At 47.4% G+C, this 24,216-nt stretch overlaps 2 protein-coding genes across 3 annotated transcripts; both read right to left on the reverse strand.

Moving 5' to 3' along the window:
* Positions 1-155: 155 nt before the first annotated feature.
* LOC117409930 (leukocyte receptor cluster member 9) lies at positions 156-7,676 on the reverse strand. The gene is made up of 5 exons (XM_059018579.1): positions 7,343-7,676; positions 4,870-5,032; positions 4,098-4,203; positions 2,835-3,448; positions 156-1,870 (listed from the first exon to the last, which is right to left on the reverse strand). Exons 2-5 carry the CDS (start codon positions 4,994-4,996, stop codon positions 1,089-1,091), a joined length of 1,629 nt encoding a protein of 542 aa, XP_058874562.1. The 5' UTR covers positions 4,997-5,032; positions 7,343-7,676; the 3' UTR covers positions 156-1,088.
* A 2,925-nt stretch (positions 7,677-10,601) lies between these two features.
* On the reverse strand, positions 10,602-23,857 carry LOC131725071 (josephin-2-like). Of its 2 annotated transcripts, none has more exons than XM_059018559.1 (4): positions 23,594-23,857; positions 23,137-23,262; positions 18,914-19,034; positions 10,602-12,870 (listed from the first exon to the last, which is right to left on the reverse strand). In XM_059018559.1, the coding sequence occupies exons 1-4, from the start codon at positions 23,719-23,721 to the stop codon at positions 12,802-12,804; spliced, it is 444 nt and encodes a 147-aa protein (XP_058874542.1). In that variant the 5' UTR covers positions 23,722-23,857; the 3' UTR covers positions 10,602-12,801. The 2 variants fall into 2 exon arrangements, with proteins under 2 accessions (XP_058874542.1, XP_058874541.1); XM_059018558.1 differs by having other exon boundaries at positions 18,840-19,034; positions 23,594-23,848.
* Between the last annotated feature and the right edge of the window lie 359 nt (positions 23,858-24,216).

Below are 24,216 nucleotides of genomic sequence, written 5' to 3' on the forward strand. Positions count from 1 at the left end.
ACAATGTGTGGAAAATAATCTGTTTCTAAACCTGTCTGTCTGTTCGGTGGGTCTACAGTATGCACCTGTCTCCAGTGTGAGTCCATTAAATCCATTTGCTAGTCGTGTCCGTCTGTGTCTGTCTATCTGTCTGTCTGAAATAATGAGGGAGGCAGTTATAAAATTAAAGTATTTTAATGACATCATAGTGTTGTTTACAGTATAGGACATACAGGTAGTGGACAAAAAAATGGAAACACCAATGTAAATTCACTTAATAGGGTGTTGGGCCACTATGGTATCCCACTCTGTGGAGTTCTCGGTGGACCGTTTTTGATGAAACTGGCTTCTCGCGCCCCAGGCTGAAGTTTGCAGTCAGTTGATCTGCAGTTGCTCGCCTGTTTTGCCTTGCACTTCGAATTAATGCACAGATATCACGATCCTGGAGTATGCGCTTCCGCCCACTGTTCCCCTTTGCTGATGTCATTCCCTCGGAGTTCCACGCCGTCATCACCTTAGACACCGTTGCTCGTGAAACATCAGTACGTTGAGCTGTCTTGGTCACTGAAGCTCCTGCCAAACGCACCCCAACAATCACCCCTCTTTCAAAGTCACTGAGGTCTCCTCTTGCAGCCATGCTAGCCATAATTATAGGCAACCAGGCCTGTACAGCATTTTCATACATGCCCCTAAGCATGTTGGGATGTTATTTGCTTAATTAACGCATGAGCCACACCTGTGTGGAAGCCCTTGCTTTCAATATACTTGGTGTCCCTCATTTACCCAGGTGTTTCCATTTTTTTGTCCACTACCTGTAGTTCATTCACTCTTTCCATAGGCACTTTATAAATATACATTTATAATTCTATATTCTCATTTATTAATTTACTATACAGGGTATAAATAAAGAATTGGAAACAGAACGCATTATAGCTAGTGAAAAAGGGGAAATCTCTGAATCATGTTTGGTGTTGCTGTATAATATATAAAACTATGAAGATTGAAACTCAGGGAAATGGTCTGAATCATTTTTGATGCCACTGCTGTATAATATATAAAACTATGGCTATTGAAATTCAGGGGGACTGTGTGAATCACACTGTGTGGGTTCAGTGGAGTCGGATAGCAGCCAGGGTGTTATAAAACCCATCACAGCCCCTTGCTTTCCCCATAGAGCACAGCTCTAGAGTGTCTACAACCTGGCAGCCAAAATCAGCCGCAGGAGCCTGGCTGTAAAGCTCTTCTGGGATGCACTGGACAGTTTGGGAGCTGGCCTCCGTTCCTTTGGGCAATTTCCGCACCTTAGCCAGCGTTGCGTGCAGTTTGATGCCTTTAGGACAGAGATTCTCACTCGGGCACGTCACAGACAGCCCTTTGTCTTTAAACGCCCTATCCAGGGACCTCACAAGGGCATGGAGCCGGGCCAGAGGCTCGGGCTGAAGGTACAAGACTGTGGATTTGAAATCTCTGAGCCCGTGAGGGAAGGACAGGACTAACGGCGGAGGTAGGAGGCGTCTGTTATTAAACCCGAACTCCTGTAATGCGTCCCTGGCTCTCTGCACATCCGCCTGGGTGTCTAGTCTCAGGAGACACAGGGAGATGTGAAGGGTCTCAACCGGTACAAAGTGTTCCGCTAAACCGCTAACGAGTCGCGTCAAGTAGTCCCGGATTTGTACGGAGGCCTGCCGGAACTCCTTTCCCAAGAGGCGGATTGCTACGAAGTGGTTCGGTCTGCGGGGGCGTGGCATGGTCGGGGTCTGTCCCAGGTGCTCTGGTTCTGGTTCGAACTGGTCTGCGTCGTGTTCCGTATCGGAATCTATTGTTTGAGGTCGGTGTTGGACAGAGAAAGAGCTCGTTTCTATTCTGACGTTTTCTAGCTTTGTGTCAATTCCTGTGAAGGTAAAAAATACAGAAAGGGGGGGGGCGGGACAGAAGGACCAAAGTGTTATAAGATATCTCACTGCAGACACTGAGAAAGACTTCTCATCAAAACGTGCGTCACTGAACTTACACTGAAGATGCCGAAAAAGACTATTGAGTATTATGGATGACTACTGGACTAGTCGATGCAATTAATGAATTAATCAGGTTTCAGGTTTCAATATATATCAGGCTGGTGCCACACACCCCAAAAGTACTGGCTATGTTAATTTAGTCATTCACAAAGCGGGACAGGTGGAAGTATGTCATCACAACACCATCCAATCAGTGACGAGTGGGCGTGAACATTTACTCCACATGCGGGGTGAGCAGGTTTCTCAGGGCTTAATATTCTCATATCGTTTTTTTTTTTTTGTAACAAAAAGCTTCAAAAAATTGTTAGGATTATCAAAACATGTGACCTTAGCCGCAAGGCTTGCTGGGAAAGAATCACCAACAAGCCTTACAATGCATTAGTAAGACCTCGTCAAGAATATTGTGTTCAGTTCTGGTCACCTCATTACAAAAAAGATATTGCTGCTCTAGAAAGAGTGCAAAGAAGAGCGACCAGAATTATCCCGGGTTTAAAAGGCATGTCGTATGCAGACAGGCTAAAAGAACTGGCTTTTGGAAACGAGGTACAAGTGCGGTCTGAGCAGTGCATACTCACACTAACATTTTTGCATATATCTGGAACTTATCCAATTCCCATTAAAGTCTTCATTGGCATGTCTTATTCTGCACGGCTCTGTACATGCTGTTGATACACGTCATGCTCATGGTCTTTCCCTCACACTGATTGTGAATGGCGAGCCGGTGCAATGGGGGATAGACGTTACTGACAAGCTTGTTCTTATTATAATTGCTATTATCATCATTATTATTATTGCACAATAACTATCACTATCATTACTAAAATTAACATTCTTTTCCACCTTTTTCATTCCCTTCTTTTTCTGCTTGGTCTTCGGTTGCTTCTTCGTTCGCCCGTTCATCTGTTTTCTGTAATTCTCCATCAAATTCTTCATTCTGTAGCGTCTCCCTGCCTTCCTCCCTCTCCCTCTCCCTCTCCCTCTCCCTCTCCCTCTCCCTCTCCTCCTCCTCTCTCATCACGTCCCCGATGCTCCTCCCCTCCCCTGTAGATCCGAACACCAGGTCTATCCTCTGGTTCTTGTCCCAGACGATCCGGTCCCGGTATTTGAAGTACTGGATCCTGTGCTGGGGCACAGCCAGGGTCTCGTACTGGTCCACAGAGGCTAGGTCCTCCCAGGAGAACTCGGAGAAGGGCCTCTCCAGCACCCCCACGAAGCGATCGAGGTACCCCACCGAGAACTCCTCTGCTCGGAGCTCCGGGTCCCACTGGACCCTGGCGATGACGTCCTCCGCCGTCTTCATCCGGGGCTTCTTTCCTGCTTTCTCGCGCGGCCCCTTTTTGTTTTCGTTTCCGGGGGGTTTCATTTTCGCCTTTGTCCCTTGGCTGTTTTTCTGGGGTCCCCCCTCTCCCTCTCCCTCTCCCTCTCCCTCAGGAATATTTCCTCTCCTAAGATTGCTGTTGAAAAAAAAAACCACAAGAGATTGGGATAAAATTAATGTTTTTCTTACAGGATAGAAATCAGACTCCTATTGCATAGCAGTCTCACCCACTCCAGGTTTTACTACGCACTTGATCAGCCCCAGTGTACAGGTAACACGCTCAGGGGAGTCTTATTAAACTCACAGGAAAACCAGCAATGGATCAAACTGCTCTGCAATCGGACTCCTATTTCCAGTCCTGCATAATATAATTACTCTTGCTCCTTTTCAATATTAATTTTTCAGGGGCTCACAGAATACTGTAATAAATCCCTCAGCTGTCAGAGTAACTTATTGTCTGAGTAGTACACTACAGTGCCTGAAAGTACCCTGTACTACCTCACTGTATAGCGCAGTATACTGTAGTATCTGACACCACAGTATCTCACACTATAGTGTACACTAGGATCTCGTAGGGCATATACAGGGATGAAAATCAAACCCCTATTGCATGTGTCACCCATTCCAGGTTTTACGATGAGCTTGATTAGCCACAGTGTGTATAGGTAACAAGCTCAGGTGTGTCTTAATAAACTCACAGTGAAACCAGGAATGGATCACACTGCTATGCAATGGGATACCTCTGTTGTAGTGCAGTGATATCACAGCCCGGCACACACACTCACCTGTGCAGATTTCGACACTTCGACCCGAAGTGGCAGCGTCCCAGCAAGTAGAACTTGCACAAAGCAGCCCCCTCGCCTGTCACTTCCTGTCCTGTTACATCTGTTCCTGTAACGTCAAGAACAAACGGCAAAAAACTACAAAACCCTTCCCACAAAGCAGTCTTTTTTTCTTCCTTCCTTCCTTTCTTTCTTTATCTATAGTCTAGGAAGAAGGCTAAACTGAAAAAATGTAGTAAACTAACACAGAAGCCAAGAAGAAGGGATTATATTGTAGCGTCAAACTAAACAGGATTGTGGGGCTCTGTCTGTCTGTCTGTCTGTCTGTCTGTGTGTCTGTCTGTCTGTCTGCCAGTCTGTGTGTCTGTCTGTCTGTCTGTCTGTGTGTCTGTCTGTGTGTGTCTGTCTGTCTGTCTGTGTGTCTGTCTGTCTGTGTGTCTGTCTGTGTGTGTCTGTCTGTCTGTCTGTGTGTGTCTGTCTGTCTGTGTGTCTGTCTGTGTGTGTCTGTCTGTCTGTCTGTGTGTGTCTGTCTGTCTGTGTGTCTGTCTGTCTGTCTGTGTGTCTGTCTGTGTGTGTCTGTCTGTCTGTCTGTGTGTGTCTGTCTGTCTGTGTGTGTGTCTGTCTGTCTGTGTGTCTGTCTGTGTGTGTCTGTCTGTCTGTCTGTGTGTCTGTCTGTCTGTGTGTCTGTCTGTCTGTCTGTGTGTGTGTCTGTCTGTCTGTGTGTCTGTCTGTCTGTATTTTCATTCTTAAATAAAATAATAAATTAATAACAGACCTTTCTGCTCATTACTCAGCACTTCCTGTTCTTTCCCTCCATTTTCTGTGACATCACAGGCGGTCCCTCCTCCATGATTCTCATTGGTCAAGCTGTGGTGTGTTGAATCTCGACTTTCAAATGCCATTTAAAGCAATTAGAATTTTTTTTTAAAGATTTCTTCCTGCAAAAAAAAAAAGCCAATTTCCTACATGCCAATTTTGATGATACACTTCAAAAACACAGGAAACACGTCTACACTGCGTATTTTGAAGTTCATTAGGACAAGATCGTGGGGAGGCTTTCTTGACTGTACGCGACTGCTGCATCACCCCGTCATTCACACGTTTACTGCTTTATCACCATATAGTAATACAACATGTCTACCTTTTTATTAAGTATTATTATTATTATTATTATTTGTTTATTTAGCAGACGCCTTGATGTATACTTGTATACTTCGTTGTGATGTTTGGTTTATTTTTCAGTTAACCAGCGATGGTGCTTAAAACAGTGATAAATGGTGGGGCTCCCGAGTGGCGCATCCAGTACAAGCACTCATGTAGAGTACAGGATGCTCCCTATAGTCTGGACGTCGTCGGTTCGGATCCAGGCTATTCCTTTGCCGACCGAGGACGGGAGCTTCCAGGGGGCTGTGCACAATTGGCCAAGCGCCGCCCAGGGGGAGGGAGGGTTAGGTCGGCCAGGGTGTCCTCGGCTCACCGCACACCAGCGACCCCTGTAGTCTGGCCGGGTGTCCGCAGGCTTGCCTGTAAGCTGCTCGAGAGCTGCGTTGTCCTCCGACGCTGTAGCTCTGAGGTGGCTGCATGGCTGTAGTGTGCTGACGGCACGCGCTACGGAGGGCAGCGTGTGTTCGTCTTCGCCGCTCCCGAGTCAGCGCAGGTATGGTAGCGGTGAGCTGAGCTAAACAAAAATAATTTGACACTATTAAATTGGGGAGAAAACTACAAAAAAACTAATTGGCGACTACTAAATTAAAAACAAACGAAAAAAAAAAACAGTGATAAATGAATCACGTTCTGTTTTAAGCAAAATAAATCGACGACTGTTTTACTATTTCAATTTGACTGCGGTTTCCTATTAATTTAAAGCCGAGGGGATGCTAGTCTACATATTGTAAGAAAACTGAAAAGGGATTTTTTTTTTTTTTGTAGAAGGTGCAAACTTTAACTTTGGGGGAACTGTATCAAAGGAGAAGCAACATTACATCATAGGAATAGTAAACCAATGAAAAGTCATGAGAGAATGGCTGGCTAGCTATCTCGCCGGGAAAGGCTGAGAAATAATGGAGGTGAAGCCAGTGTAGGGTGTTGTCAGAGAAAGTCTCCTGATGGATTTTTCCAAGGTGGGTATTGTATATATGCAATATAAAGTTATAGTTAACTTGCATACACTTTGCTGGTCTCTGTTAACAATACTTTACATGCATGGTTCATGTATGTATGTGTGTGTGTGTGTGTATGTGTCTAACTCATCTCGACAGATAGGAGAGGGAGGATGTCTCTCTGAGAAAATTAGAGGTAGTCTGTTTTTATTTATTTATTTAAAAAAAAAAATGAATATACATTTTTTTTTTAAATGCAACACAGATCTGAAGATCAGTCTATTAATTTTCCTGAAAAACACAACTAATGTTTTTTTGTTGGTTTTTTTCTGGATTCCTGGGGGGGGGCTATCTGAGGACGCCCATGGTTATAGGTAACAAGCATAAGAACATAAGAAAGTTTACAAACGAGAGGAGGCCATTCAGCCCATCTTGCTCGTTTGGTTGTTAGTAGCTTATTGATCCCAGAATCTCATCAAGCAGCTTCTTGAAGGATCCCAGGGTGTCAGCTTCAACAACATTACTGGGGAGTTGGTTCCAGACCCTCACAATTCTCTGTGTAAAAAAGTGCCTCCTATTTTCTGTTCTGAATGCCCCTTTATCTAATCTCCATCTGTGATCCCTGGTCCTTGTTTCTTTCTGGGTCGACATTGTCTAAACCTAACAAAGCCATTTTCATTTTAGCTGTAAATGCACTGCGGTTCGAATAATTAAATTTAAACCGAGGTTCCCTGATCAGTCAAGAGTCGACCTGTCTCGAAGGAGATGATAAAACATGATTATTAAAGTGAGACAGAACCTTCTGCTCCAGTAGAAATCTGTATAATACTGTGTTACCTGTAGCCTGATATGCTGCGCCATCATAACTACAGCTATGAGTTAAATTAATAAGCCCTCCGTTTGAAATACTTTGTTTCTTCTAGCGACAGTAATAGATGAAGTGAGTGTTTTTCAGGGTAGTTTGGTGTTTCGGGGCTCGTCAATATAAATATACCTGGGTTTGTTGTACAATGAAGCACAGAAAGGTGTTCCATGAACTAGAATCGACTTTAGAAGCAACATATTTCGTTCGAAATTTTCTGGCGACACACTAGTGTGCCCTCGGCTGGTTTTTCATATAATTTTAATATTTAAACTTTTTAGACCCACCTGCTTTAATGAGTTTTCAAAGAACTGCTCTTCCTCGAAAGTATTTTATTTGTGTGTTTGTTTGTTGTCTGTATGTTGATCTTCACTTCCGTATCCAGCTGTAGTGACGCGACTACCGTATAATCTAGAAAATAAGCGCACCAGCGGCGGTAAATGCGCTGTTTTATGTCAGAAAAGAAGCCGTTTATTTTTCGTTTGCTTGTATGGAGTCCAAACCGTTTAATATGACATCAGAGGGATTTGGCAAAATGTGATAATAAGCGGGGTTTGACTTTATCAGGAATTCAGCAGTAACCGGGACAAACAAGCATTCAAATCACATAACAAATATTACCGTATTACTCTGAATTACCGACGCCCATGAATAAGCGCGGCACTCAGATGTTAGATTTGTAATAGACACGCCGCCGCTCTCAATAATGAAACATGTATATAGATACAGGCTATGTAATAACTGCAGAACTGTATAAGAACGATACAGGCTATGTAATAACCGCAGAACTGTATAAGAACGATACAGGCTATGTAATAACTGCAGAACTGTATAAGAACGATACAGGCTATGTAATATTATTTATTTCTTAGCAGACGCCCTTATCCAGGGAGACTTACAATATACCACATTATTTTTACATACAATTACATTATTATTATTATTATTATTATTTTTTTTTTTTATATACAATGACCTATTTATACAGTTGGGTTTTTACTGAAGCAATCTAGGTAAAGCACCTTGCTCAAGGGTACAGCAGCAGTGTCCCCCACCTGGGATTGAACCCACGACCCTCCGGTCAAGAGTCCAGAGCCCTAACCACTACTCCACACTGCTGCCCTAATAACCGCAGAATTGTATAAGAACGATACAGGCTATGTAATAACCGCAGAACTGTATAAGAACAATACAGGCTATGTAATAACCGCAGAACTGTATAAGAACGATACAGGCTATGTAATAACCGCAGAACTGTATAAGAACGATACAGGCTATGTAATAACCGCAGAACTGTATAAGAACGATACAGGCTATGTAATAACCGCAGAACTGTATAAGAACGATACAGGCTATGTAATAACCGCAGAACTGTATAAGAACGATACAGGCTATGTAATAACCGCAGAACTGTATAAGAACGATACAGGCTATGTAATAACCGCAGAACTGTATAAGAACGATACAGGCTATGTAATAACCGCAGAACTGTATAAGAACGATACAGGCTATGTAATAACCGCAGAACTGTATAAGAACGATACAGGCTATGTAATAACCGCAGAACTGTATAAGAACGATACAGGCTATGTAATAACCGCAGAACTGTATAAGAACGATACAGGCTATGTAATAACCGCAGAACTGTATAAGAACGATACAGGCTATGTAATAACCGCAGAACTGTATAAGAACGATACAGGCTATGTAATAACCGCAGAACTGTATAAGAACGATACAGGCTATGTAATAACCGCAGAACTGTATAAGAACGATACACGCTATGTAATAACCGCAGAACTGTATAAGAACGATACAGGCTATGTAATAACTGCAGAACAGTATAAGAACGATACAGGCTATGTAATATTATTTATTTCTTAGCAGACGCCCTTATCCAGGGCGACTTACAATATACCACATTATTTTTACATACAATTACATTATTATTATTATTATTATTATTTTTTTTTTTTATATACAATGACCTATTTATACAGTTGGGTTTTTACTGGAGCAATCTAGGTAAAGCACCTTGCTCAAGGGTACAGCAGCAGTGTCCCCCACCTGGGATTGAACCCACGACCCTCCGGTCAAGAGTCCAGAGCCCTAACCACTACTCCACACTGCTGCCCTAATAACCGCAGAATTGTATAAGAACGATACAGGCTATGTAATAACCGCAGAACTGTATAAGAACGATACAGGCTATGTAATAACTGCAGAACTGTATAAGAACGATACAGGCTATGTAATAACCGCAGAACTGTATAAGAACGATACAGGCTATGTAATAACCGCAGAACTGTATAAGAATGATACAGGCTATGTAATAACTGCAGAACTGTATAAGAACGATACAGGCTATGTAATAACTGCAGAACTGTATAAGAACAATACAGGCTATGTAATAACCGCAGAACTGTATAAGAACGATACAGGCTATGTAATAACCGCAGAACTGTATAAGAACGATACAGGCTATGTAATAACTGCAGAACTGTATAAGAACGATACAGGCTATGTAATAACCGCAGAACTGTATAAGAACGATACAGGCTATGTAATAACTGCAGAACTGTATAAGAACGATACAGGCTATGTAATAACTGCAGAACTGTATAAGAACGATACAGGCTATGTAATAACCGCTGACAGATTTTATATAGCAGTAATGCTGCTCCACAATCAGGAGAATATATAGTTTTCCCTCCATAATGAATTATAAAGTGCAAACGCCAACCCCCCCCCCAGGATGAGGAGGCAGTTTCGTTTGAATTCACAGAATATGGGCAGCAGTGTGGAGTAGTGGTTAGGGTTCTGGACTCTTGACCGGAGGGTCGTGGGTTCAATCCCAGGTGGGGCACTGCTGCTGTACCCTTGAGCAAGGTACTTTACCTCGATTGCTCCAGTAAAAACCCAACTGTATAAATGGGGAATTGTATGTAAAAATAATGTGATATCTTGTAACACTTGTAAGTCACCCTGGATAAGGGTGTCTGCTAAGAAATAAATAATAATAATATTATGAGCCCCCCCTGCTGGTGGAGGGGGTGTAGTGCAGGTGGTCGTGCTCACGCAAGTTCACACATTTCAACATCTGGTGAAGCGCTGATCCCATTGTCATGACACTGGCTATTAACATTATCTAGCAGAGGGTCTTGGGAATATCAGATTCTGGTGATATAGGGGGTGTCTGTCTGTCACATATTTGCATCTGGAGAAGCGCTTATCCCATTGTGATTGAAATATTCATCGCCATTTCATATTCTACACTGTTGTGTACGTGCTCAAACTGTACAGCCTTGTCCTCACTGAGAGCTCTGATTGAGAACGTGCAGCCGTGGCGATGGGGGATGGATGTCACTGACAGGCTGGTTTTTTAATTGGTTTGTACTTACTAATGCATCAGCGATGTACACTGCTGGCCATTTTATTAGAGACAGACTGACAGGTATAGATGGATAACTAGACATGCAGAACGATGGATGGATAGACAGACCAACAGATAATCAATAACTCACAGGAAGGCGTGCGGCGCATCAATGCATTTATTATTTTTTATTGTAAAACGTTGTCGTGTTTTCACTGCAAAATGTATAAATTACATTCTCAAGCCATACTGAGGTATGTGATAAAAACAGAGAAAGAAACGCTGTCAATAAATCTGCGGACCAACCAAACCACAGAGAGAGTGTGACTGGAAGTCTTTTTCAATGCCTTCAGGGTTAAGGGCTTCCAGTCAAAGTGTTTGTCATTAGATGTATTTAGTAAGCATGTCTAAATTCGACGCTGTGTAGTGTTTATTAGTTATGGATGACATTGTAGATGGATAAATAGGAAGGGTGTAACAATGCATTGTGTATCAATGAATCGTGATGCTTTCTTTACATGACATATCATAACAGAATTCTGTATCATCTGTACCATGACTCAAGACCAGAAGCACAGCAGTGCTCCCTGTAGTTCACAGAGTGGTTCTTGAATGAAGAAGAGGCATGTTTTATAGTTGATATGGATACACACTCTCCCTGCCTCGTTTCATTTGTGTCTTTTAACAAAACGTCCTGTCATTAAATGACCATTTGATTTTATTGTGCATCATACAAGTCACACATCAGGACCATCCTGTGTATTGTGACACATACTGTGTCAGGACTTGCCTATTGTGATACAATTAGTATATCATTACACTCCTAATAGAGAGATCAAGAGAGATAGATGCATAGATATATAGATAGATGCATAAAGACAGATAGATAGATAGATAGATAGATAGATAGACAGATAGATAGATAGATAGACAGATAGATAGATAGATAGATAGATAGATGCATAAAGACAGATAGACAGATAGATAGATAGACAGATAGATAGATAGATAGATAGATAGATAGATAGATAGATAGATAGATAGATAGAATATTGGACACCTGAAGCTTTAAGCTGAAATTAAATCAATTCTAAAACACTTTTCTCCCATATTCTCAAAGCTTGTAAATATTTGCATATATTAACTTGCATATACTGTATGTGTAATAGGCATTTAAACCTTTGCGGTCCATTGTCGGACTGGGTCCGACATTGCAATTATTCCTCACAGGTCCTTTGTCGGACTGGGTCCGACATCATTATAGCAACGCAATAAACAGGTGTTTAGTCATTTTTTCTCCGGAAAAAGCCGAGAAAACCATTCAATTGCCGAGTGGGAGCGACAGGAGCCGAGACAAGTCGGGAAAAAAAAAAAAAAAGGCGTATCTCATGAATAGTCATACATGGTATCAGGTATCAGATAATGGGCGTCCACAGTAAACAAGCTGGCTGAGTGCGTCAGCGCACAGAGACTATCATGGGCATTTGCAGAGCTTTTTTCAGATGTTATAGTAATAAAATAATGACTTGGATCGCATTATTGAGGAGTTTGGTGATAAAACGAGTGATCTGGAGATGATCGATCGGTATGTACGACTATTATTATTATTATTATTTATTTCTTAGCATATGTGAAAGCGATAGCAAACGAAAGGGTGGGGCTGGGCTGGAGATGCCTAGTGAATGCTTTGTTGATATGCAGGGCCATTTAAACCTGTTTGACTGTGGAAAAAAATACTTTTAAACAGCGCGTATAAAATTAACTGCGCGTGTGAAAATCAATTAGACCTGGCGTGCCTGACGCGCGATTAATAAATGGACCGCAAAGGGTTAAAAATATATATATCTCAGTCCAAGCACGAACACTTCTACGCATTAGACAGCTGTCTCTGTCTGTCTGTGCCACCTAGCCCTCCAGACTGGAACCCAGGCCTCCAGAGAAAGGTTCAATATCACTGATACCAGCTCACGAGCAGCACCTTTACAAACAAATGCATTACACTGTCTTTTTGTAAAAGCAAATAACAGTCTACCAACTGAATTCATTTAGTAAAATCAGTCCCCCTGACAAAATAGCAGGGGGTCCGTCCATTAATTTCTTCCCCCGCTGCAACAAACCTCCACTCAAAAAATAAAACAGCATCCGTGTAGGGTTCCGTACCTAAAAGCATTCCCCTGCGTACTTGCTCCCCAGGGATGGTATAAGACTCCTATTGCACAGCAGTTTCACCCAGTCCAGGTTTTACTAGCTTGATTAGCCACAGTGTGTATAGGTAACAAGCTCAGGTGTGTCTTAATACACTCCTAGTGAAACCAGGAATGGATCAAACTTGATCCCTGTTCTCAATTGGGGCTCATCCATGATCCGTCGTCCTCAACCTCCCTCTGGACAACAAGCAGCATCTCGCAGGGATCCTGGGAGATTTGTTCCTCCAGAAACTTCCTGTAATAAAAAAATAAGGAAGTTACTGATATTATCAGATTCTGGGGGTACAGTGGGGTGTCTGTCTGCTTGTCTGTACATCCGTCAGTCTGTGTGTCACACTTCTGCACCTTGAGAACACAAGAAGTTATTCCACACACTGTAAATCATTTCAATAGACTTTACCAGGACACCTCATTGGCTTACCTAACGAAGGTCTTCAACACCACTTACCCAATTTCCATTAACCCTTTGAGGTCCATTTATTCAGCGCGTGTCAGGCTCGTCAGGTCCAATTTATTTTCACACGTGCAGTTTATTTTAGACACGCTGTTTAAAAGTATTTTTTTTCACAGTAGAACAGGTTCAAAAGGCTCTGCATATCAGCAGGACACTCAGTACTGCATCTCCAGCCCCGCCCCACCCCTTGTTCACTATATTTTTCACATACGTCTTAATAATAGTACATACCGATAAATCATCTCATGATCACTCGTTTTATCACCAAACTCCTCAATAATGCGATCCAAGTCATTATTTTATTACTATAACATCTCAGAAAGCTCTGCAAATGTCTGTGATATTCTCTGAGCACTGGATGCAGAAGCAGCTATCTTGTTTGTTTATGTCCGTGTTATCTATGTGGTGTCGGGGCTATCTGTATTCATGAGATATGCCCCCTTTTTTTTTCGGTTTCTCTCGGCTCCTATCGGTCTCACTCGGCCATTGAATGGTTTTCTCTGCTTTTTCTGGAGAACAATCAACTAGAGACTTGTTTTTTGCGTCTTTTTGATGATGTCAGGCAGGGTCCGACATTGGACCGGAAAGGGAAAATTGCAATGTCGGATCAGGTCCGACATAGGACCACAAAGGGTTAAACGATTCATTGGCATGTCTTATTCTGTCCATACTGTCCATACACAGGACATATACGTCATGGCGAGTGCATTGATGCCTCTGATTTACACTTATATGTTGATAGTTGTAGTAAAAAAAAAACAATACTTCCTGAATCTGACCTGTCCTGCACTTTCATTCGCTACAGGGGTCTCAGATGTGCAGTTTAGGAAGATGTTGAGCAAACAAGGATTTTCATTGTATCTGCTGCTACACCAGGGTAAAGAAATCTCTGTTTGCACAAGCCATGCTTTCAGATCACACTGCACTTCCTTGGTCACCTGGGGGGTTAAATGACCCCATATTGGACATTTTAACTGATATAAGAGACAGGGTTGTCTGGACATATTAACTGGTATTAGACACAGGGTCGCATGGACATATTAACTGGTATTAGAGACAGGGTTGCCTGCACATATTAACTGGTGTTAGAGACAGGGTCGCATGCACATATTAACTGGTATTAGAGACAGGGTCGTCTGGAATTATTAACTGGTATTAGAGACAGGGTCGCCTGGACATATTAATTGGTGTTAGAGACAGGGTCGCCTGCACATATTAACTGGTGTTAGAGACAGGGTCGCCTGCACATATTAACTGGTGTTAGAGACAGGGTCGCCTGCACATATTAACTGGTGTTAGAGACAGGGTCGCCTGCACATATTAACTGGTGTTAGAGACAGGGTCGCCTGCACATATTAACTGGTGTTAGAGACAGGGTCGCCTGCACATATTAACTGGTGTTAGAGACAGGGTCGGCTGCACATATTAACTGGTGTTAGAGACAGGGTCGCCTGCACATATTAACTGGTGTTAGAGACAGGGTCGGCTGCACATATTAACTGGTGTTAGAGACAGGGTCGGCTGCACATATTAACTGGTGTTGGAGACAGGGTCGCCTGCACATATTAACTGGTGTTAGAGACAGGGTCGCCTGCACATATTAACTGGTGTTGGAGACAGGGTCGGCTGCACATATTAACTGGTGTTAGAGACAGGGTCGGCTACACATATTAACTGGTGTTGGAGACAGGGTCGCCTGCACATATTAACTGGTGTTAGAGACAGGGTCGCCTGCACATATTAACTGGTGTTAGAGACAGGGTCGGCTGCACATATTAACTGGTGTTAGAGACAGGGTCGGCTGCACATATTAACTGGTGTTGGAGACAGGGTCGGCTGCACATATTAACTGGTGTTGGAGACAGGGTCGGCTGCACATATTAACTGGTGTTAGAGACAGGGTCGCCTGCACATATTAACTGGTGTTAGAGACAGGGTCGCCTGCACATATTAACTGGTGTTAGAGACAGGGTCGGCTGCACATATTAACTGGTGTTAGAGACAGGGTCGGCTGCACATATTAACTGGTGTTAGAGACAGGGTCGGCTGCACATATTAACTGGTGTTAGAGACAGGGTCGGCTGCACATATTAACTGGTGTTAGAGACAGGGTCGGCTGCACATATTAACTGGTGTTGGAGACAGGGTCGCCTGCACATATTAACTGGTGTTAGAGACAGGGTCGGCTGCACATATTAACTGGTGTTAGAGACAGGGTCGCCTGCACATATTAACTGGTGTTGGAGACAGGGTCGCCTGCACATATTAACTGGTGTTAGAGACAGGGTCGGCTGCACATATTAACTGGTGTTAGAGACAGGGTCGGCTGCACATATTAACTGGTGTTAGAGACAGGGTCGGCTGCACATATTAACTGGTGTTAGAGACAGGGTCGGCTGCACATATTAACTGGTGTTAGAGACAGGGTCGGCTGCACATATTAACTGGTGTTGGAGACAGGGTCCCCTGCACATATTAACTGGTGTTGGAGACAGGGTCGGCTGCACATATTAACTGGTGTTGGAGACAGGGTCGGCTGCACATATTAACTGGTGTTGGAGACAGGGTCGCCTGCACATATTAACTGGTGTTAGAGACAGGGTCGCCTGCACATATTAACTGGTGTTGGAGACAGGGTCGGCTGCACATATTAACTGGTGTTAGAGACAGGGTCGCCTGCACATATTAACTGGTGTTGGAGACAGGGTCGGCTGCACATATTAACTGGTGTTGGAGACAGGGTCGGCTGCACATATTAACTGGTGTTAGAGACAGGGTCGGCTGCACATATTAACTGGTGTTGGAGACAGGGTCGGCTGCACATATTAACTGGTGTTAGAGACAGGGTCGCCTGCACATATTAACTGGTGTTAGAGACAGGGTCGGCTGCACATATTAACTGGTGTTGGAGACAGGGTCGGCTGCACATATTAACTGGTGTTAGAGACAGGGTCGGCTGCACATATTAACTGGTGTTGGAGACAGGGTCGGCTGCACATATTAACTGGTGTTAGAGACAGGGTCGCCTGCACATATTAACTGGTGTTAGAGACAGGGTCGGCTGCACATATTAACTGGTGTTAGAGACAGGGTCGGCTGCACATATTAACTGGTGTTAGAGACAGGGTCGGCTGCACATATTAACTGGTGTTAGAGACAGGGTCGCCTGCACATATTAACTGGTGTTAGAGACAGGGTCGCCTGCACATATTAACTGGTGTTAGAGACAGGGTCGCCTGCACATATTAACTGGTGTTAGAGACAGGGTCGCCTGCACATATTAACTGGTGTTAGAGACAGGGTCGGCTGCACATATTAACTGGTGTTGGAGACAGGGTCGGCTGCACATATTAACTGGTGTTGGAGACAGGGTCGGCTGCACATATTAACTGGTGTTAGAGACAGGGTCGGCTGCACATATTAACTGGTGTTAGAGACAGGGTCGGCTGCACATATTAACTGGTGTTAGAGACAGGGTCGGCTGCACATATTAACTGGTGTTGGAGACAGGGTCGCCTGCACATATTAACTGGTGTTAGAGACAGGGTCGGCTGCACATATTAACTGGTGTTGGAGACAGGGTCGGCTGCACATATTAACTGGTGTTGGAGACAGGGTCGGCTGCACATATTAACTGGTGTTAGAGACAGGGTCGCCTGCACATATTAACTGGTGTTAGAGACAGGGTCGCCTGCACATATTAACTGGTGTTGGAGACAGGGTCGCCTGCACATATTAACTGGTGTTGGAGACAGGGTCGCCTGCACATATTAACTGGTGTTGGAGACAGGGTCGGCTGCACATATTAACTGGTGTTAGAGACAGGGTCGCCTGCACATATTAACTGGTGTTAGAGACAGGGTCGGCTGCACATATTAACTGGTGTTAGAGACAGGGTCGGCTGCACATATTAACTGGTGTTAGAGACAGGGTCGGCTGCACATATTAACTGGTGTTGGAGACAGGGTCGCCTGCACATATTAACTGGTGTTAGAGACAGGGTCGGCTGCACATATTAACTGGTGTTGGAGACAGGGTCGGCTGCACATATTAACTGGTGTTGGAGACAGGGTCGGCTGCACATATTAACTGGTGTTAGAGACAGGGTCGGCTGCACATATTAACTGGTGTTGGAGACAGGGTCGCCTGCACATATTAACTGGTGTTGGAGACAGGGTCGGCTGCACATATTAACTGGTGTTAGAAACAGGGTCGCCTGCACATATTAACTGGTGTTAGAGACAGGGTCGCCTGCACATATTAACTGGTGTTAGAGACAGGGTCGGCTGCACATATTAACTGGTGTTAGAGACAGGGTCGCCTGCACATATTAACTGGTGTTGGAGACAGGGTCGCCTGCACATATTAACTGGTGTTAGAGACAGGGTCGGCTGCACATATTAACTGGTGTTAGAGACAGGGTCGCCTGCACATATTAACTGGTGTTAGAGACAGGGTCGGCTGCACATATTAACTGGTGTTAGAGACAGGGTCGGCTGCACATATTAACTGGTGTTGGAGACAGGGTCGGCTGCACATATTAACTGGTGTTAGAAACAGGGTCGCCTGCACATATTAACTGGTGTTAGAGACAGGGTCGCCTGCACATATTAACTGGTGTTAGAGACAGGGTCGGCTGCACATATTAACTGGTGTTAGAGACAGGGTCGCCTGCACATATTAACTGGTGTTAGAGACAGGGTCGGCTGCACATATTAACTGGTGTTAGAGACAGGGTCGGCTGCACATATTAACTGGTGTTAGAAACAGGGTCGCCTGCACATATTAACTGGTGTTAGAGACAGGGTCGCCTGCACATATTAACTGGTGTTAGAGACAGGGTCGCCTGCACATATTAACTGGTGTTAGAGACAGGGTCGGCTGCACATATTAACTGGTGTTAGAGACAGGGTCGCCTGCACATATTAACTGGTGTTAGAGACAGGGTCGGCTGCACATATTAACTGGTGTTGGAGACAGGGTCGCCTGCACATATTAACTGGTGTTAGAGACAGGGTCGGCTGCACATATTAACTGGTGTTAGAGACAGGGTCGCCTGCACATATTAACTGGTGTTAGAGACAGGGTCGGCTGCACATATTAACTGGTGTTGGAGACAGGGTCGCCTGCACATATTAACTGGTGTTAGAGACAGGGTCGGCTGCACATATTAACTGGTGTTAGAGACAGGGTCGCCTGCACATATTAACTGGTGTTAGAGACAGGGTCGGCTGCACATATTAACTGGTGTTAGAGACAGGGTCGGCTGCACATATTAACTGGTGTTGGAGACAGGGTCGCCTGCACATATTAACTGGTGTTAGAGACAGGGTCGGCTGCACATATTAACTGGTGTTAGAGACAGGGTCGCCTGCACATATTAACTGGTGTTGGAGACAGGGTCGCCTGCACATATTAACTGGTGTTAGAGACAGGGTCGGCTGCACATATTAACTGGTGTTAGAGACAGGGTCGCCTGCACATATTAACTGGTGTTAGAGACAGGGTCGGCTGCACATATTAACTGGTGTTAGAGACAGGGTCGCCTGCACATATTAACTGGTGTTGGAGACAGGGTCGGCTGCACATATTAACTGGTGTTAGAGGCAGGGTCGGCTGCACATATTAACTGGTGTTGGAGACAGGGTCGGCTGCACATATTAACTGGTGTTAGAGACAGGGTCGCCTGCACATATTAACTGGTGTTGGAGGCAGGGTCGCCTGTCCGCAGAGAGATGCACTCCGTTTACCTGAGCTCGGTGTCACTGCCGATTCGGGCGGGCTCCTTTAGTTTGGAGTCCAGATTGTAGTAGGACCCGTTTACCTGACGCACCGCAATCCAGTGCCGTCTCTTGATGGGGAGGGACAGGAAGCCGAGCAACACCAGAGAGGGGATGTTGAGGATGAAACCAAAGACCCTGTCCAAACAGAGAGAGTCCAGCGACCTGAGAGACAGAGAAGTGCTGTGATAATAATAATAATACACACACTGAGACTCACAGACACTGAGACACCTTTCTCCTCCTCTCTCTCTCACACATTCCCCTCTCTGTCAGACACCCCCCTCTCACACTCTCCCTCTTCCAAACACACACATTCCCCTCTGTCAGACACACTCCCTCTCTCACACACCCCCTCTTCCAAACACACACCCTCTCTCACTCCCCCTCCTCTCCCTCACACACACTCCCTCACACACACACTCCCTCACACACACTCCCCCTCCTCTCCCCCTCATACACACACTCCCCCTCCTCTCCCCCTCACACACACACACACTCCCCTCTCTCACACTCCCCCTCCTCTCCACCTCACACACACACTCCCTCACACACACTCCCCTCTCTCACACTCCCCCTCCTCTCCCCCTCATACACACACTCCCTCTCTCACTCCCCCTCCTCTCCCCCTCATACACACACTCCCCTCTCTCACACTCCCCCTCACACACACACACCCTCTCTCACTCCCCCTCCTCTCCCTCACACACACTCCCTCTCTCTCACTCCCCCTCCTCTCCCCCTCACACACACCCTCTCACACTCCCCCTCCTCTCCCCCTCACACACACCCTCTCACACTCCCCCTCCTCTCCCCCTCACACACACTCCCTCTCTCACACTCCCCCTCCTCTCCCCCTCACACACACTCCCTCTCTCACACTCCCCCTCCTCTCCCCCTCACACACACTCCCTCTCTCACACTCCCCCTCCTCTCCCCCTCACACACACTCCCTCTCTCACACTCCCCCTCCTCTCCACCTCACACACACACTCCCTCTCTCACACTCCCCCTCCTCTCCACCTCACACACACACTCCCTCTCTCTCACTCCCCCTCCTCTCCCCCTCACACACACCCTCTCACACTCCCCCTCCTCTCCCCCTCACACACACCCTCTCACACTCCCCCTCCTCTCCCCCTCACACACACTCCCTCTCTCACACTCCCCCTCCTCTCCCCCTCACACACACTCCCTCTCTCACACTCCCCCTCCTCTCCCCCTCACACACACTCCCTCTCTCACACTCCCCCTCCTCTCCACCTCACACACACACTCCCTCTCTCACACTCCCCCTCCTCTCCACCTCACACACACACTCCCTATCTCTCACTCCCCCTCCTCTCCCCCTCACACACACACACACACCCTCTCTCACTCCCCCTCCTCTCCCTCACACACACTCCCTCACACACACTCCCCCTCCTCTCCCTCACACACACTCCCTCTCTCACACTCCCCCTCCTCTCCCCCTCATACACACACTCCCCTCTCTCACACTCCCCCTCACACACACACACCCTCTCTCACTCCCCCTCCTCTCCCTCACACACACTCCCTCTCTCTCACTCCCCCTCCTCTCCCCCTCACACACCCTCTCTCACTCCCCCTCCTCTCCCCCTCACACACACACTCCCTCTCTCACACTCCCCCTCCTCTCCACCTCACACACACACTCCCTCTCTCACACTCCCCCTCCTCTCCACCTCACACACACTCCCTCTCTCACACTCCCCCTCCTCTCCACCTCACACACACACTCCCTCTCTCACACTCCCCCTCCTCTCCCCCTCACACACTCCCTCGCTCACACTCCCCCTCCTCTCCCCCTCACACACACACTCCCTCTCTCACACTCCCCCTCCTCTCCACCTCACACACACACTCCCTCTCTCACACTCCCCCTCCTCTCCCCCTCACACACTCCCTCTCTCACACTCCCCCTCCTCTCCACCTCACACACACACTCCCTCTCTCACACTCCCCCTCCTCTCCCCCTCACACACACACTCCCTCTCTCACACTCCCCCTCCTCTCCCCCTCACACACACACTCCCTCTCTCACACTCCCCCTCCTCTCCACCTCACACACACACTCCCTCTCTCACACTCCCCCTCCTCTCCACCTCACACACACACTCCCTCTCTCACACTCCCCCTCCTCTCCACCTCACACACACTCCCTCTCTCACACTCCCCCTCCTCTCCACCTCACACACACACTCCCTCTCTCACACTCCCCCTCCTCTCCACCTCACACACACTCCCTCTCTCACACTCCCCCTCCTCTCCCCCTCACACACACACTCCCTCTCTCTCACTCCCCCTCCTCTCCCCCTCACACACACCCTCTCACACTCCCCCTCCTCTCCCCCTCACACACACCCTCTCACACTCCCCCTCCTCTCCCCCTCACACACACTCCCTCTCTCACACTCCCCCTCCTCTCCCCCTCACACACACTCCCTCTCTCACACTCCCCCTCCTCTCCCCCTCACACACACTCCCTCTCTCACACTCCCCCTCCTCTCCACCTCACACACACACTCCCTCTCTCACACTCCCCCTCCTCTCCACCTCACACACACACTCCCTCTCTCTCACTCCCCCTCCTCTCCCCCTCACACACACCCTCTCACACTCCCCCTCCTCTCCCCCTCACACACACCCTCTCACACTCCCCCTCCTCTCCCCCTCACACACACTCCCTCTCTCACACTCCCCCTCCTCTCCCCCTCACACACACTCCCTCTCTCACACTCCCCCTCCTCTCCCCCTCACACACACTCCCTCTCTCACACTCCCCCTCCTCTCCACCTCACACACACACTCCCTCTCTCACACTCCCCCTCCTCTCCACCTCACACACACACTCCCTATCTCTCACTCCCCCTCCTCTCCCCCTCACACACACACACACACCCTCTCTCACTCCCCCTCCTCTCCCTCACACACACTCCCTCACACACACTCCCCCTCCTCTCCACCTCACACACACACTCCCTCACACTCACACTACCCCTCCTCTCCACCTCACACACACACTCCCTCTCTCACACTCCCCCTCCTCTCCACCTCACACACACACTCCCTCTCTCTCACTCCCCCTCCTCTCCCCCTCACACACACCCTCTCACACTCCCCCTCCTCTCCCCCTCACACACACACTCCCTCTCACACTCCCCCTCCTCTCCCCCCTCACACACACACACACCCTCTCACACTCCCCCTCCTCTCCCCCTCACACACACACACTCCCTCTCTCACACTCCCCCTCCTCTCCCCCACACACACACTCCCTCTCTCACACTCCCCCTCCTCTCCCCCTCACACACACACACACCCTCTCACACTCCCCCTCCTCTCCCCCTCACACACACACACACCCTCTCACACTCCCCCTCCTCTCCCCCTCACACACACACTCCCTCTCACACTCCCCCTCCTCTCCCCCCTCACACACACACTCCCTCTCTCACACTACCCCTCCTCTCCCCCCCTCGCACACACACTCCCTCTCTCACACTCCCCCTCCTCTCCCCCTCACACACACACTCCCTCTCTCACACTACCCCTCCTCTCCCCCCCTCGCACACACACTCCCTCTCTCACACTCCCCCTCCTCTCCCCCACACACACACTCCCTCTCTCACACTCCCCCTCCTCTCCCCCTCACACACACACACACACACCCTCTCACACTCCCCCTCCTCTCCCCCTCACACACACACACACCCTCTCACACTCCCCCTCCTCTCCCCCTCACACACACACTCCCTCTCACACTCCCCCTCCTCTCCCCCCTCACACACACACTCCCTCTCTCACACTACCCCTCCTCTCCCCCCCTCACACACACACACACCCTCTCACACTCCCCCTCCTCTCCCCCTCACACACACACACTCCCTCTCTCACACTCCCCCTCCTCTCCCCCCCTCGCACACACACTCCCTCTCTCACACTCCCCCTCCTCTCCCCCTCACACACACACACACCCTCTCTCACACTCTCCCTCCTCTCCCCCTCACACACACACACACCCTCTCACACTCCCCCTCCTCTCCCCCTCACACACACACACACCCTCTCTCACACTCCCCCTCCTCTCCCCCTCACACACACACTCCCCCTCCTCTCCCCCTCACACACACACTCCCTCTCTCACACTCCCCCTCCTCTCCACCTCACACACACACTCCCTCTCTCACACTCCCCCTCCTCTCCACCTCACACTCCCTCTCTCACACTCCCCCTCCTCTCGTACCTGCGCTTGTCCCACCACACCGCCGCCAGCCCCCGGCTCTGCAGCGCCGCCATGATCACATTCACATCGTAATTCCCAGTGCCGAGAAAACTGCGGTGCGGATTCATGCGGGACTCCGGGGATAAACTAGAGAGAGAGAAATGGAGTGAGAGAGAGCGTGGAGAATGTAACTCCCAGGTTCCCTTTCTCTAAACTCACAATAACATATAAATACGTCTCTCTCTCTGCAGCCCCGATGGTGTTATCGGCAGTGGACTGTCTGGGGGAGTCTTACCGCTGTCGTGTTATTATTTTCAGCTAAGAAAGCAGAGGCATGCCCATTCTCAGCCGAAGAGCAACGTATTAAGGACGCCTCCACTCTTAAAGAGCATTCTCCCCTAATGTCTGCCCTCATCTCTAGTTCTGAAAGGTTTTATTGAATCAGGGGGGTGTGTGTGTTTTATGTTACACCGCATACCGTTTGCAAATGTCATCCGCGGCTTCTTTGGAGAAGATCCGTTCCTGCAGCACGTTATTGAGCGCATGGATCGCGCATAACTCCAGCCGCTGCTTCTCGTGGAAAACGTCTGGACTCGGCTCACACATATTTTAAATATATATTTGTAATCATAAATAAAAACCCCCACGTTCATCCGTCACATAACCAAAACAAAACACCGCCGGATACAGACAAGCACAGAAACACGCCCCGGAGAGGAAGCTACGTCAGGACGGGCGGGCGCCATCTTGAGTGTGGCACAATGTTGTCCAAAAAAAGCGCGGCCATTTTAAGTGTGACTGTATGTTGTTAAATGGATGAGGCTAAAAGGTCGTGTTAAATATGAGGTTACACAAGGAATTCTGTATATTTGAAAGCGTTCGGTGGCTATCGCTAATCAAACAGAGAATCACGTTTAAACAGGGAGGGTCCTGCCCACGCACATTTTAAACAAGGGGGTGTTTTTGAATACCTTGAATCCCATCATTCTTTCAAAACACAGTGGCACAGATATGTCAAATAAGTCCACAACCTGAACTGTGTTGCGAGACAGTAATCCTAACGTTTCGCTCGCTGTGCCGCCAGCTTCTACAGAGGAGCAA

Source organism: Acipenser ruthenus, chromosome 60 (genome assembly GCF_902713425.1).
Source record: "Acipenser ruthenus chromosome 60, fAciRut3.2 maternal haplotype, whole genome shotgun sequence".
Classification (NCBI taxonomy): domain Eukaryota; kingdom Metazoa; phylum Chordata; class Actinopteri; order Acipenseriformes; family Acipenseridae; genus Acipenser; species Acipenser ruthenus.

Bases quoted from the DNA above. Each gene is read 5' to 3' on its own strand.
- LOC117409930 (XM_059018579.1), bottom strand. From the start codon at position 4,996: ATGGCATTTGAAAGTCGAGATTCAACACACCACAGCTTGACCAATGAG. The intron at 4,204-4,869 runs GTCTGTTATTAA...TTGACGTTACAG, and splicing joins GCTGAGTAATGAGCAGAAAG to GAACAGATGTAACAGGACAG. The intron at 3,449-4,097 runs GTGAGTGTGTGT...TTTTTTCAACAG, and splicing joins AAGTGTCGAAATCTGCACAG to CAATCTTAGGAGAGGAAATA.
- LOC131725071 (XM_059018558.1), bottom strand. From the start codon at position 23,721: ATGTGTGAGCCGAGTCCAGACGTTTTCCACGAGAAGCAGCGGCTGGAG. The intron at 23,263-23,593 runs GTATGCGGTGTA...CTCTCTCTCTAG, and splicing joins GCGGATGACATTTGCAAACG to TTTATCCCCGGAGTCCCGCA. The intron at 19,035-23,136 runs GTACGAGAGGAG...TCTGTCTCTCAG, and splicing joins GTGTGGTGGGACAAGCGCAG to GTCGCTGGACTCTCTCTGTT.